General features: G+C 51.3%; 1 protein-coding gene across 1 annotated transcript in view; it reads right to left on the bottom strand.

Annotated features, from left to right (window-relative positions):
* Positions 1-373: 373 nt before the first annotated feature.
* The window catches only part of LOC144952354 (lysophosphatidic acid receptor 1-A-like), a 61305-nt gene continuing 46182 nt past the window's right edge, over positions 374-15496 (bottom strand). The window contains exon 3 of the mRNA XM_078882736.1: positions 374-3990. Within this exon, the coding sequence (XP_078738862.1) occupies positions 3581-3990 (410 nt within the window). The 3' untranslated portion in view covers positions 374-3580. The remainder of the gene's footprint in view (positions 3991-15496) is intronic.

Genomic DNA, 15496 nt, shown 5'->3' on the forward strand with positions numbered 1-15496 from the left:
CCCCCCCACTCTCCCACACCCCATTACCCCCCCCCCCACACCCCCCCCCACCCCCCCCCACTCTCCCACACCCCACTCCCCCCCTCACCCCATTACCCCACCCCCCACCCCCCCACTCCCCCCCCCCACCCCCCCACTCCCCCCCCCCACCCCCCCACTCTCCCACACCCCATTACCCCCCCCACCCCCCCACTCCCCCCCCCACTCTCCCACACCCCATTACCCCCCCCCCACCCCCCCATTTCCCCCCCCCCACTCTCCCACACCCCACTCCCCCCCCAGTCCCCCCCCTCCCCCCCCCAGTAAGTGACACAGCGGAGTAGAATTGACAACAACAACAGCAGCAGCAGGAGAAGGAGGAGAAGAAGGATGATTGTTGTGGATGGACGCACGTGTCACTTTAATTATTTTAACAAAACAAATCAACGCGAACGACGCTCCTCGCCGGACCGGGGGGCGGGGGGGGCACGGGGTGAAAGTGAGACGATACAAAAATACGAAAAATCTCGACCAAAACAACAACAACAAAAATCGTTTACTGCTGAATGTCACGTCAACACACAACAACAACAAGAACAAGAAAACGAGCGATTCGCTTGCACGCAAAGAGGGGAAGGATGACCCAGGTGACCCCTTAAGACGCGAACGCACACATCCACTCGTTCCGTGCGTGCGCGCACCCCGAACGATGCTTCTGGTGTGTGTGTGTGTGGGGGGAAGACAAAGGCGGCCGGGCGTGGTCGCTGGCCACCCACCCACCCACCCATCCCTCTTCGTGTGCCACAATGCCGGCCGTCATAGGCGCTGCTACCCGCTAACGGCGCGTGCCCCCAACCATCTGCTGTACGGGGGGGGGGGGGGGGGGGATCTTTGTCTTGTGTTTAGGTCGGCTCAGCCTGAAACGAGTACCCGGTGCGGTGGTGTGCGTAGCAAACATCGCCACTGGGAGAGACAAAGGCGGCCGGGCGTGGTTGCTGACCACCCACAGGGGTGCTGCTACTCGCTAACACCAGCGATCCCTAACCCCCGGGTCGCGGAACCGGTACCGATCCGCGGCCTGTGAGGAACCGGTCCCATGACCTGGGGTAGGATCTTATAAAAGGTGGACGCACAATGCCCCCACACACCACCCCCCTTGGGGCTACCGGTTAGCGTGGGGGGGGGAAGGGGAGGTGAGGGGTGAGGGGTGAGGGATTTTACACCGAGGGGGGGGGGGGGGTGAGTAGGTACGTGGGTGAGAGGAGCGTTACGCGGATGATGAGACGTAAGAGACATCGCAGCGACTGTGGGGGAGAGTTAAGTGAGCGGGGGCTCGTTCGGGACGCGTCGCGGTCAGGAGGGGATGACGATGACGATGACGATGATGACAACAATGACGACGACGATGGTGATGACAATGACGATGATGACGACGACGACAATTACGATGACGACGATGGTGATGACAATGACGATGATGACGACGACGACGACAATTACGATGACGCACGATGGTGATGACAATGACGATGATGACGACAACGATGATGATGACGACAACGATGATGATGACGACAACGATGATGATGACGACAACGATGATGATGACGACAACGACAATTACGATGACGACGATGGTGATGACAATGACGATCATGACAACGACGATGATGATGACGACAACGACGACGATGACGACGACAACGACGATGATGACAACGACGACGGCGGGTGGATGGCCGTCGACCGCTCAAGACGATTCAAAGGCGTCCAAAACGCGTCCCCAGGTGGGAACGTCCGGCCCCTCGGGAGATGGAGCGGATTGAATCGGCCCGCGTGGCAGGCGGATCGTCGGGGTGAGAGGTGACAGCGGTCAGGGAAGGTCTCCATCCAGCAGCGGATCGACCGTGGCTCAATGTCGTGGCGGTAAATGCCAATGGACGAGGGGTACAGTGGCATTGTCACGATGACCTTTTGACCTTGGAGACTGGCAGAGGGAAGGAAGCGATGCCCTTAGGGTGGGGTACAGTGGCATTGATGACCTTTTGACCCTGGAAACTGGCAGAGGGAAGGAAGCGATGCCAATGGCGGGGGGTACAGTGGCATTGTCCACGATGACCTTTTGACCCTGGAAACTGGCAGAGGGAAGGAAACGACCCCAATGGCGGGGGGTACAGTGGCATTGTCCACGATGACCTTTTGACCCTGGAAACTGGCAGAGGGAAGGAAGCGATGCCAATGGACGGGGGGTACAGTGGCATTGATGACCTTTTGACCCTTGGTGACAGACCGTACGTAAAATACAATTCGGTAACGGGATTACAGTCTACGGTACAGTACGTCACAGTCCTACGGTATATGTACAATGCAGTACAGTTGTATATGGAATATTGACATTGTAACAAACAAAAAATGTACATGGTACCGAAAGGTGAGAGACGGGTTTCAAAAAGCTCACGTTTAAAATTATACAAAACGGATTTCTCATTATCAACAGTACAAAATAATTATTTTTTGGTAAAAAAAAAATGTAGTGAATAACACGATCGTAATACTGATACGCCGGCAATACTGAAATTATAGTGCGAGGAGGATGATGATGACGACGATGATGACGATAATGATGGTGACAATGATGATGACGACGATGATGACAATGATGATGACGATGATGATGACGACGATGATGATAACAACGACAATGATGACGATGATGACGACAATGATGACGACAATGATGATGATGATGACGATGATGATGACGATGATAATGATGACGACAATGATGACGATGATGACGACAATGATGACGACAATGATGATGATGATGATGACGAAAATGATGATGATGACAATGATGATGACGACAATGATGATGACGACGACGATGATGATGACGATGATGACGACGACGACGACGATGACGACCTCGTGCTGCTGATGATGTACTCCTTAATTCACTTCCTGATGATGACGACGACGACAATGATGACGACGATGACGACAATGATGATGACGATGATGACAACAATGATGACGATGATGATGACGACGACGTTGAAGCAGCTGCTGATGACGTGTGTGCGTACGTAGGTCGAACCTCCTTCACACCGCACGTAGCTAAACGTGCCGCCGATGATGATGATGATGACGATGATGACCGCATGCTGCTTCTGCTGCTGCTGTACTCCTGGAGTCCACTTGCTGCTGACGATGATGGTGTTGCTGATGATGATAATGCTGATGATGCTCATGCTGATGCTGTTAATGCTCAAGATGATATCGAAGCTGCTGCTGCCGCTAACGCTAAAGATGATATGGACTCCGCTAACGCTAAAGATGATATGGACTCCGCTAATGCTGCGGCTGCTAAAAATTCCACCAACGGCACTGCCGCTTCGTACGCCACAACCGCCGCAACCGTCGCAACCGCCGCAACCATCGCAACCGTCGCAACCGCCACCGCCATCATCGCCGCCACAACCGCCACAACTCGCCGCCGCCATCTCCACGGGGTCTGAGCGTGGAGCTGGGGGTGGAGCTGGGGGTGGAGCTAGGGGTGGAGCTGGGGGTGGAGCTGGGGGTGGAGCTGGGGGGGTTCTCACACGAAGGAGTGCTCCTTGCTCAGCGCGGCGGCTGCGGCGGCGGCGGCGGCGTTGACATTGACGGGCGCCACGAACGAGTGGTTGGTGACCGCCGAGGAGGAGACGGATCGCTCCGCCTTGTCGGCCGCCCCGTTGTTGGCGGCGACGCTGGCGACGCTGGCGGCGCTGGCGGCGTTGACGCTTGTGCTGTTGGCGTTGGAGGCGTCGACGCGTCGGCAGCAGAGCAGCCGCTTGAAGGTGGAGAGCATCTCCTTGTCGCGGAACGAGTAGATGACGGGGTTCATGGCCGAGTTGAACTCGGCCAGGAGCAGGAAGAACTTCTCGTAGGCGAGGATCTCGCACGACGGGCAGAACACGTCTAGCAGCAGGATCACGAGGCCCGGGGTCCAGCACACGATGAAGGCGCCTGTGGGGGGGGGGGGGGGGAGTGGGGGGGGGCGGTGGTGGAGGGGGGGTGGGGGGTGGAGGAGGAGGAGTGGTGGGGGGGGTGCGGTGGGGGGGGTGCGGTGGGGGGGGCGGTGGGGGGGGGTGGAGTGGGGGGGGAGGTGGGGTGGAGTGGGGGGGGGCGGTGGGGGGGAGGAGTGGGGGGGGCGGTGGGGGGGGGCGGTGGGGTGGGGTACGGTGGGGGGAGGAGTGGGGTACGGTGGGGGGGGGGGAGGGTGGAGGAGTGGGGGGGGGGCGGTGGGGTGGAGGAGTGGGGGGGGGGTGGAGGAGTGGGGGGGGGCGGTGGGGTGGAGGGGTGGGGGGGGAGGAGTGGGGGGGGGAGTGGGGGGGGGCAAAATAAAACAGCCGAAAGTTAACAAAAGGCGACCGAGACGGACGAAGTAAGGGGGGAAACGCTCGATCCCACACGGGCACTTACAAAAGAAGTAATATATAAATATAAAAATTATGAACACGCTTTTTAAGATATACTGGTAATGGAAGAACTCCACGACTCCAGTAAGTGGCCCCGAAGCTTGCCATCTGAACAGTTTGTGTTCAGACGTTCAAACATGAAGCTGAATCCTTTTTGCAAGGGATCACGTCTGCATTCACCGCAATGCATTGTGGTGAACATGCCAACAAACTGAACGCTCTGGTAGTGTGTGTGGTGATGGCATTGTCTTTGAAACTGATTGGTGGTGTCCACACCAGAAACAGCTTCGCCTGTTGACCTCTGGTCTAACACCGAGACGTGGCTCTAAAGAAAGCTGTCTTTGGTGTGGGCCAATGAGTCTCAAAGACAATGCCATCATACATTCATTACACTGGTCAACACACCTTTTCTGGCTTAAGGTATTCCGACGATTTTAAGGTAATTTTTTTACAGAGTTAGACTGATGGCCTTAATCTAAGTTGTCTTGTGCTTGTTGTTGTTTGACTTGCATCCCACTGGGATTTTTGCACACAGTGTTGGTGTACGGTGTTTTTTTCCTGCAATATTTTGCTGTCTTTTCTTGGATTTTCTGTTTGCACTCAGTCACATATTCACTTTAAGATGTTTTCTTGTTCATGTTTTAGTTTTTTGTTTGTTGCGGTTGCACCCGATTCAAGAGCCGAATGGCTCACAGGGCTATACCTAATAAATGAACTTTGATGAACTTTGAACTTTGGGTGCTGATTTCAAATCTGACATCAGTTTTTTTCTATCACATCAGGTTTTTGAGATATCAAATATTGCATTTTAATTAAAAACTGCAGAAGAAAAACATTAAATAAATGTGGATATCTACATAAAATGATATTATAAACACACTATCCTAAAAATACAGCGCCATATTTTAACACTAAAGCAGTCACTGACTCGCAACAACTTGCAATCATAAGTGACGGAGTTAATTTCGGGTAAAATCAATGATGATAGAGAAACACCACAAACTACAAACATACAGCAGCAGGCGTCGTCAGGGTCGGGATCGAACCCACGATCTCCTGCGTACCAGGCGAGGTAGTCAACATCTCGGTGGGTGGGGGGAGGGGCAGAGGAGTGGGGGGCACAAACCGTCGGCACGCCCCCCCGAACCAACATTCCCCCCGCCCACCTCCTACGCATTCCACAAGTAGTGACTAATCCCATATCTGCATTTCCCATAAATATGTTAAATTCCTCTTGATATGAAAATTCATTTGTCAAGGCGCTCTTCCCCCTCCAACCCAGCAGCTTAAATATAAGCTTGGTGGTGTTCATTCAGACGCTGTCTTTCCGACAGACCTGTTTCTTCACCTGAGGACGGCTGCTTGCGTTGTGGCCGAAACGTCGTGAGAATTTAATTTTATAGTGTTTTATTTTTATTATTTTATTATTTCCCTTCTACGTGACTTTACCGAAAGAACCAAGAAGATGAATCCCTGCAGTCACGAAAGCTTTAAATCGAAAAGTAGTGACTAATCCCATATCTGCATTTCCCATAAATATGTTAAATTCCTCTTGATATGCAAATTTCTTTGTCAAGGCGCTTTTCCCCCTCCAACCCAGCTTAAATATACGCTCCAAGTCTGGTGGTGTTCGTTCAGACGCTGCCTTTCCGACAGACCTGTTTCTTCACCTGAGGACGGCTGCTTGCGTTGTGGCCGAAACGTCGTGAGAATTGAATTTTATAGTGTTTTATTTTTATTATTTTATTATTTCCCTTCTACGTGACTTTACCGAAAGAACCAAGAAGATGAATCCCTGCAGTCACGAAAGCTTTAAATCGAAAAGTAGTGACTAATCCCATATCTGCATTTCCCATAAATATGCTAAATTCCTCTTGATATGCAAATTCCTTTGTCAAGGCGCTCTTCCCCCTCCAACCCAGCTTAAATATACGCTGCCAAGCCTGGTGGTGCTCATTCAGACGCTGTCTTTCCGACAGACCTGTTTCTTCACCTGAGGACGGCTGCTTGCGTTGTGGCCGAAACGTCGTGAGAATTGTATCGTATTATGTTTTATTTTTATCATTTTATTATTTCCCTTCTATGTGACTTTACCGAAAGAACCAAGAAGATGGATCCCGTCTGTCCGTCCCACGACACCCCCCCTCCAACCTCACGCCCGCCCAGGTCAATGGAGCATTAACGGACCACGTGCTCCCTCGCCCACCACGGCGTCTCGTTAGCAGGAGACGGCTGCTGCCGCTGCTGCTGCCGCCCGAGATAGCGAGGCACAGATGTTGGTTGGTTGGTGGTGGTGGTGGTGATGGCGGTGGCTCGTGTGGTAGCAATTAGGTCCCGCGTCGCACAGACGGACAGACGCGATCCGCTGGGAGCTCTCTCTCTCTTCTCTCTCTGCTCTATTTTTTTTTTTACGATCGGAGGAAACAAGAAGATGCTCTTTAAATTTCGATTTAAAGCTTTTCGCGACTGCAGGGATTCATATTCTTGGTTCTTTCGGTAAAGTCGCGTAGAAGGGATAAAATAATACAAATATAAAACGATAAAAATATTCTCACGACGTTTCGACCGCAACACAAGCAATCATCGTCAGGTGTGAAATCCACAGCAAGAAAATGTGAAAAATTTGAAAAGCCACTTTTTTCAAATTTTATTGCCGTGGATTTCACACCTGATGACGATTGCTTGCGTTGCAGTCGAAACGTCGTGAGAATTTTTATCGTTTTATATTTTTATTATTTTATTATTTCCCTTCTACGTGGCTTTACCGAAAAAAACAAGAATATTAATAAGAAGATGCTCGTTTTATTCAGCACTTTGCTTCGTTCATCATTTCGTTTTTTTTCCCCATTGCTTTGCTCAATGTGCTCCCCTACCCCCCACCCCACACCGTGTTTAATTGGAAGATTTTAGCTATTTTGCCATTATGCAACAACATCAATCTGTGCTACTTTCTTCGTAGACACAAAACATCAACACGGAGAATCACGCCAGAGGTCGCAACCGGGTACCCGATACCCGTACCCTACCCGATACCCGGCTACCCGTACCCGGCCGGGTACGGGTAGACCGTGAGTCACTGGTGAGTCACCGTTTGTCACTCATTTCCCAACGTCTTGTCTCTTCTCACAATTCAAGTTCCTAGAATCAACCCACCCGCGCCTGCAACATGGCTTCATCCCAGAGGTCGCAATCAGGTACCCGTTACCCGTACCCTACCCGTACCTAGCCGGGTACGGCCGGGTACGGGTACGGGTACCCGTTTGCGACCCTGGTGCGGCCGGGTACGGGTACGGGTAAGGAATCAAAACCCGTCTGCGACCTCTGCATCATGCTCTGCTCCTCTCGCTTACCCCTTCCCTCTTACAAGTCTCCCCCGTAGCCAAACGCTGCGGTGACCTCCAGTGGAGGTTGGCACACTGCGCGTTGCCATCGGCCGCGTGGCTCAGCCGAATCTCGCCAGGGGTAACAGACTCGTGCATTTCCCGCGGTGCCAGGGAGGATCTGCCCCACCGGTACTTACGCTGCCAGCGGCTCAAACCAATGTTCCGCCTTTTGGGGGACATCTTCAGGAAACTGGAGGTGCCCTTCTACAATAGCAGCAGCTTCGTATATGGGTTGGTGCCTTACCTGGCTAACAAGCGCCATGACTTCGCCATCTTCACCTGTGCTCAGGCGAAGATGGCGGTGTACAGAACGAGGAACAAGTATAAACCGTAAAAACAAAGTTTTTCACTATAAATCCTTTATATGCGTGGCGGTTAGAGTCCTCTCGTCCTCTGGCTTGAGATGGCTGCCACCTATGGTCAGATGATTGCATGGCACCATTAAGCAATTGGTAATTAAATATAATATTTTTGTCCTAAAAAGTGTAAAATTTTGGAATTTTTTTTTTCACGAACATTAATTGTCACGCACAACGAGTCTGTGTGCAAAATGTCAGCTCGATTGGATCACGGGAAGTGGGTTAAAAAACGACCGAAAGATTTGCACGGTCCTAAGTAAGCAAGCAAGTGAACTTAATATAAAGGATTTAAAAAGATGCTGGAGGGTGACACTGACGGCTGCTCTGTGCTTCCAGTGTTCAGGGGCCTGCTCAAGGCGCGGCTCCGGCTGGAGCACGCCATGTACCACACACATGCCGGTGATGTGCGCGTCTTCTTCGAACGCTGGGGAGCCGGACAAGCCCCTCTCTGCACCAGCGTGGACGGCACCCTCGTGGTGTTCACCTTCTGAAGCGCTCGCTCGTCACCGTGGCGTGCGCGATGACCACCACCACCACCACAACCACCACCACAACCACCACCACCACCACCACAACCACAACCACCACCACAACCACCACCACAACTACCACCACAACTACCACCACAACCACCACAACCACCACCACAACTACCACCACCACCACCACAACCACCACCACCACCACGTGGCTTTTCTTTCGTGTTGTGCGCGGTGCTTTTAGCGTCATGACAGCGCGTGGATTTATTACATCGTTTGTTTATTTGGTTGCTGGTGACTTTGTGTATTTCGTATCGGATCTCCTCCACTGCTGTTGCTGCTGGCGGCAATAAAAGTTGTTTAAAAGTCAAAAGTCTCCCGCCCCCCTCCCCGTGTCTCTCTGTCTCCCCCTCCCTCTCCCACCTCTCGCTCCTCCACCCCCCACTCCTCCACTCCCCACTCCTCTACTACACATGTACGACTACATGTGTAGTAGCTACTACACAAGTAGTAGCTACTACACAAGTATCTACTACTACACGTGCAGTAGCTACACAAGTAGCTACTACAGTGTAGTAGCTACTTCACAAGTAGCTACTACACGTGTAGCTACTACTACACGTGCAGTAGCTACACAAGTAGCTACTACACAAGTAGCTGCTACTACACGTGCAGTAGCTACACAAGTAGCTACTACACAAGTAGTAGCTACTACACGTGTAGCTACTACACGTGTAGCTACTACTACACGTGCAGTAGCTACACAAGTAGCTACTGCACGTGTAGTAGCTACTTCACAAGTAGCTACTACACGTGTAGCTACTACTACACGTGCAGTAGCTACACAAGTAGCTACTACACAAGTAGCTGCTACTACACGTGCAGTAGCTACACAAGTAGCTACTACAGTGTAGTAGCTACTTCACAAGTAGCTACTACACGTGTAGCTACTACTACACGTGCAGTAGCTACACAAGTAGTAGCTACTACACAAGTAGTAGCTACTACACAAGTAGTAGCTACTACACGTGTAGCTACTACACGTGTAGCTACTACTACACGTGCAGTAGCTACACAAGTAGCTACTACACGTGCAGTAGCTACACAAGTAGCTACTACACAAGTAGTAGCTACTACACAAGTAGTAGCTACTACACAAGTAGTAGCTACTACACAAGTAGCTACTACACGTGTAGCTACGACTACATGTGTAGTCGTAGCTACGGGCCCCGAACTTTCAAGGCTCCCCCTCCGCACGCTAAATGCTTCCAAGCTATCAATTCCGGTTCAGTGATCCTGCACTTGCTCTATCACTACAGTACTATACCGCCTTCGACTTTTACGAACGACCGGGTTGTTAAAGCGTCGCGATTTGTCGTGTTACCTGGCTGTGGAGAAAATAGAAAAAAATACAATTACTTTACTGCGCAAGTGGAAGTGAAAAATGCACGTGTTTTAATATTTACGTGTTTTTTTTATTTTTTATTCAGGGCCCCTTTCTAACATAACGCTACAGGCACCTGCACCAGCTTCACCCGGCACTGGTACCACCTCCACCGCCGTAGCCGCCCGGCGGCTCCTCCGCCAGAGGTCGCAAACGGGTTTTGATTCCTTACCCGTACCCGGCCGCACCAGGGTCGCAAACGGGTTCCCGTACCCGTACCCGGCCGGGTAGAATACTCTTGATGATTCCAATTTTACACGCTTGTTATTGTTATCGTTGTTGTTGTTGTCGCTGTCGTATCCTCAAATCTTGTAACTAAATTTTAACCCACTTCCTAATGTGGTATCGACTGCAAACTTGGTATACTTACATCATACTGATGACAATACTATATTCTATCATAAAAATGTATATTTTTTTAACATTCTTCTTTATATGTTATGTTTCGGCTTGGGTCTAATTGTCCACGCTCAACTGACGTTGGCTGTAAATCACCACGGCCCCTTACGTTATACCAAGCTTCGGGGGCCACTTCCTGGAGTCGTGGAGTTCTGCCATTACAAGTACATTTCATAAAAGCGTGTTCAAAAAAAAAGTTTTTAAAAATATTACTTATTAAATGGAGGCCACGGACTGCGCCACGGAGCTTTTAGCGGTAAACAAGGCACCGTATTTACCGGGTAAAACTTCGCGCTACCTTTACCCTACCGGGTAATTCTTCCGAGCTACGTTTACCCTACCCTTTACCTTACCCCTTGGCATGTCGACACCTTTACCCTTTACCTTAACCCTTTTACCCGGTAAAAAGGGTATATTAACCTTACTTGGCCGAGACCTACCACCAATGTCAGAACAGAGAATGACGCCCAAAAGTGAACAGCACAGAGACAATGCCACACGTATCGGAGCATTTATAGCTCAGAGTGAGCAGCTGTATCGTGAGATACATTACATTTTTTGCCAGTGGTACGAAAAATGAGAATAGCCTGTTTTACCCTTTGCTGGAAATAGAACGGCCGTTGTGTTTAGATGTTCAGACAACCAAATAAACGATACCTTTTTGCAAAGAATCGAAGACTGCACATTAACCACGCACAGTACTAATGGTGACCATCCAAAGAAACCCTGATAATAATGTATGGTAAAAAAGTGAAATAAATTAAAAATGAAAACAACTAAATTAAATCACGACGTTTCGGGCGCAACACAAGCGCCCTTCTTCAGGTGAATTATATAGTTGTAGGGGAGGGGCATGCTGAGTGTGGGGGCGGGGTGTGGGCTGGGAGGTAAGGCATGGAGTTCAAACTGAAGCTTTGTGATGCAGGGGCGTAAGTAGATAAGAAAGCGAAGCTAAGCCATTTACATCCTTCCAATGTTTTGATGCTTTCGTGACTGCAGGGATTCATCTTTTTGGTTCTTTCGGTAAAGTCACGTAGAAGGGAAATAATAAAATATTAAAAATAAAACCTCAGGTGAGGACGGCTGCTTGCGTTGTGGCCGAAACGTCGTGATAATTGTATTTTATTATGTTTTATTTTTATTATTTTATTATTTCCCTTCTACGTGACTTTACCGAAAGAACCAAGAAGATCCTTCCAATGATTGCTCAATTTGAATCCATCCTCTCGGTTGAAGTTGTGCCTATGTTTGTGTATCTGGATGGCTTCATGGACAAATCTTTGGTGGTATCCAGGAGGCTTGCAGAGTACTTTGGTATCGGAGAACACGATATCACGAGAGCCCGCAGTATTATAACAGTGGTCAGCTACGGCCGAAGAATTAGTTCTACCATGTTTCAGATCTGACTTGTGCTCGCGAATGCGGTCAGAAAAATGTCATTTCGTTTCCCCGATATAACAATCGCCACAGGTGCAACTCAGTTTGTAGACATCAGGGTACTGTAAGTCAGGAATGACATCCTTTACGGATGGGATTAGATCACGGATTTTGTGTACTGTACTGAATCGGACCTGGATCTTGTGTTTGTTTAGAATTTTGGAAATCTCTTTGGTAACGCCTGCTATGTGTGGCAACGTAATGATTTTGATCGGAGACGACTCACACAGAGACCCATAGACTACTCGCACAGAGACCCATAGACTCACACAGAGACCCATAGCCTACTCACACAGAGACTCAGATTCACACAGAGACCCATAGACTACTCACACAGAGACACATAGACTCACACAGAGACCCATAGAATACTCACACAGAGACCCATAGAATACTCACACAGAGGCCCATAGACTACTCACACAGAGACCCATAGACTACTCACACAGAGACCCACAGACTACTCACACAGAGACCCATAGACTACTCACACAGAGACTGATAGACCACTCACACAGAGACCCCTAGACCACTCACACAGAGACCCATAGACTACTCACACAGAGACCCATAGACCACTCACACAGAGACCCATAGACTACTCACACAGAGACCCATAGGCTACTCACACAGAGACCGATAGACCACTCACACAGAAACCGATATACTCATCACATAGAGACCCATAGACTACTCACACAGATACCCATAGACTACTCACAGAGACCCATAGACTACTCACACAGAGACCCACAGACTACTCACACAGAGACCCATAGACTACTCACACAAAGACCCATAGACTACTCACACAGAGACCCACAGACTCACGCAGAGACCCATAGACTACTCACAAAGTGACCCACAGACTACTCACACAGAGACTCAGACTCACACAGAGACCCATAGACTACTCGCACAGAGACCCATCGTGTGTTGTCCTTCCCCCGCACCTCCGATACGCTGGCCACGTACGGTGCGAGAAAACAAAAAGTTCAACGCACGTACGAGCCCTCGGCTCCGGAGAGCAACACGCGGCGTGAGAATGCGGATTTTAAATCGTGTTCGACCCAAAAAAAAGACAACCATCGGAATCTCGGCAATGCCAGCCGGGCTTTAGTGGGTCCGTCACGGCCGTCGTGAACTCCCCCATGCCTCACTTCGGCAGCCAGCGTGTGCCTTGACCCCGAGCCTTCAACATCTGTCGCTGGAAAATTGTCTTTTTGTTCCGGAGGCTTTGGTAGTCGAAAAAAACACAACAACCCATTCCTGGCGTGCCAACGGGTGCAGCGCTGTTCTTCCCGTGGCGTGTTTAACATTTTGTTTACAGATAGGGCCCCGGGTCTCTCTCCCCCCCCTCCCCACACTCCACCCCACACTCCACCCCACACTCCACCCCGCCACCGCTTGTGTCGTGCAAACCCGCGTCCCACTTTCTGTTGCTTTATTTGTTCCCGTTGGGGCGGGGATTTCATCCGCAAGTTCCGCCATCTGAAAATTGCGCCCTCGCGTTTGGATGAGGAAGCTCCCAGGATCGTGGCCGGACAGCCGTGAGCACGCGAACTCGCTAACACGCGGACTTCGCAAACTCGCTGACTCGCTGACTCGCGAACTCGCGACCTCACGAACTCGCGACGTCGCGAACTCGCGAACTCGCTAACACGTGAACTTTGTGAACTCGTGAACTTCGCGACCTCGCAACCTCGCGACCTGGTGACCTCACGACCTCGCGACCTCATGAACTCACGACCTCACGAACTCGCGACCTCACGAACTCACGACCTCACGAACTCGCGACCTCACGAACTCGCGACCTCACGAACTCACAAACTCACGACCTCGCGAACTCGCGACCTCACAAACTCACGACCTCGCGAACTCGCGACCTCACAAACTCACGACCTCGCGAACTCGCGACCTCTTGAACTCGCGAACTCACAAACTCGCGACCTCACGAACTCGCGACCTCACAAACTTGCGACCTCACGAACTCGCGACCTCACAAACTCGCGACCTCACGAACTCACGAACTCGCGACCTCACGACCTCGCGACCTCACGACCTCGCGACCTCGCTAACTCACGAACCCGCGAACTCGTGCAAACGTGCGCCCTCCGCACGGCCTTCCCGGTCCCCAGAAGTTGACACCGCAGAACAACCTCATGGGCCCTCACTTTGCGCACCGACAGTGTCAATCAGAACTCCGTTCGGTGACTCCGCATATAAATGTAAACAAATACACGTACACGTTTACAGTAGCATGAAGTCGTTGGAACCCATTGATGAATATCCACATCGATTCACCCGCATCGATTCACCCCAAACTCCGGAGCCGGATTTGACCTTCTGAGTCTCAACGACAGAGTCGTGCGCATTCGGTCAATAACTGCTGCTGCTGCATTGCCAGATGTTATTGGCAAAAATGGGCTGCATGTAATCTCCGGCGCCCTGGTGGCTGTCGACATTGGGACGCAGGAACCAAACGCTCTCTGAACGCGTGGATGTCGATTCGAAATGTGGAGGGAAAACCGGAGAAAAATCCATGCAACCACGGGGACAGAGAGAGACACCGCAAACTTCAAATACACAGCAGGTGTCGTCAGGTTTGGGATCGAACCCACGACACCTCCTGTACACCAGGCGAGGTAGTTAACATCTCCTAGCCACCGTGATGATGATTAGAAAGAGACACCACAAACTCCAAATATACAGCAGTAGGCGTCGTCAGGGTCGGGATCGAACCCACGACACCTCCAGCACACCAGGCGAGGTAGTCAACATCTCCTAGCCACCATGATGATGATGATTAGAGAGAGACACCGCAAACTCCAAACATACAGCAGTAGGCGTCGTCAGGGTCGGGATCGAACCCACGACACCTCCAGCACACCAGGCGAGGTAGTCAACATCTCCTAGCCACCGTGATGATGATGATTAGAGAGAGACACCGCAAACTCCAAACATACAGCAGCAGGCGTCGTCAGGGTCGGGATCGAACCCACGACACCTCCCGCACACCAGGCGAGGTAGTCAACATCTCCTAGCCACCGTGATGATGATTAGAGAAAGACACCACAAACTCCAAATTTACATCAGCAGGCATCGTCAGGGTCGGGATCGAACCCACGACACCTCCCGCACACCAGGCGAGGCAGTCAACATCAGTATAACACGTGGTCAGCTCTCGCTCGTGACCGATACGATCATCCGCAGCGCAGGATTTTTGTTCTTCGTGAGTCGACATCTCCTAAGCCACCGTGGCGCTCCATGTAGAAGAGTGAGCAACAGGGCTCCCCCCCCCCCCCATTGCACCCCCCTCCCTGCCCCCCCCCCCCCATTGCACCCCCCTCCCTGCCCCCCCCCCCCGGGAAAGGCTCGTGCCTTGAGACAGCTGTTTGGTTGCGTGCGAAGGAACCATCTTCACTGTCGGTGCAGCCGCTGCAAGACGCTGACCCCCCACCCCCCACAAGTCCACCCCACCACACCACACCCACAAATGACAACCAGATGTAGCAGCAGAAAGCCCTCCCCCATCATACCCCAATACTATACA

This window comes from Lampetra fluviatilis, chromosome 3 (genome assembly GCF_964198595.1).
Source record: "Lampetra fluviatilis chromosome 3, kcLamFluv1.1, whole genome shotgun sequence".
NCBI lineage: Eukaryota > Metazoa > Chordata > Hyperoartia > Petromyzontiformes > Petromyzontidae > Lampetra > Lampetra fluviatilis.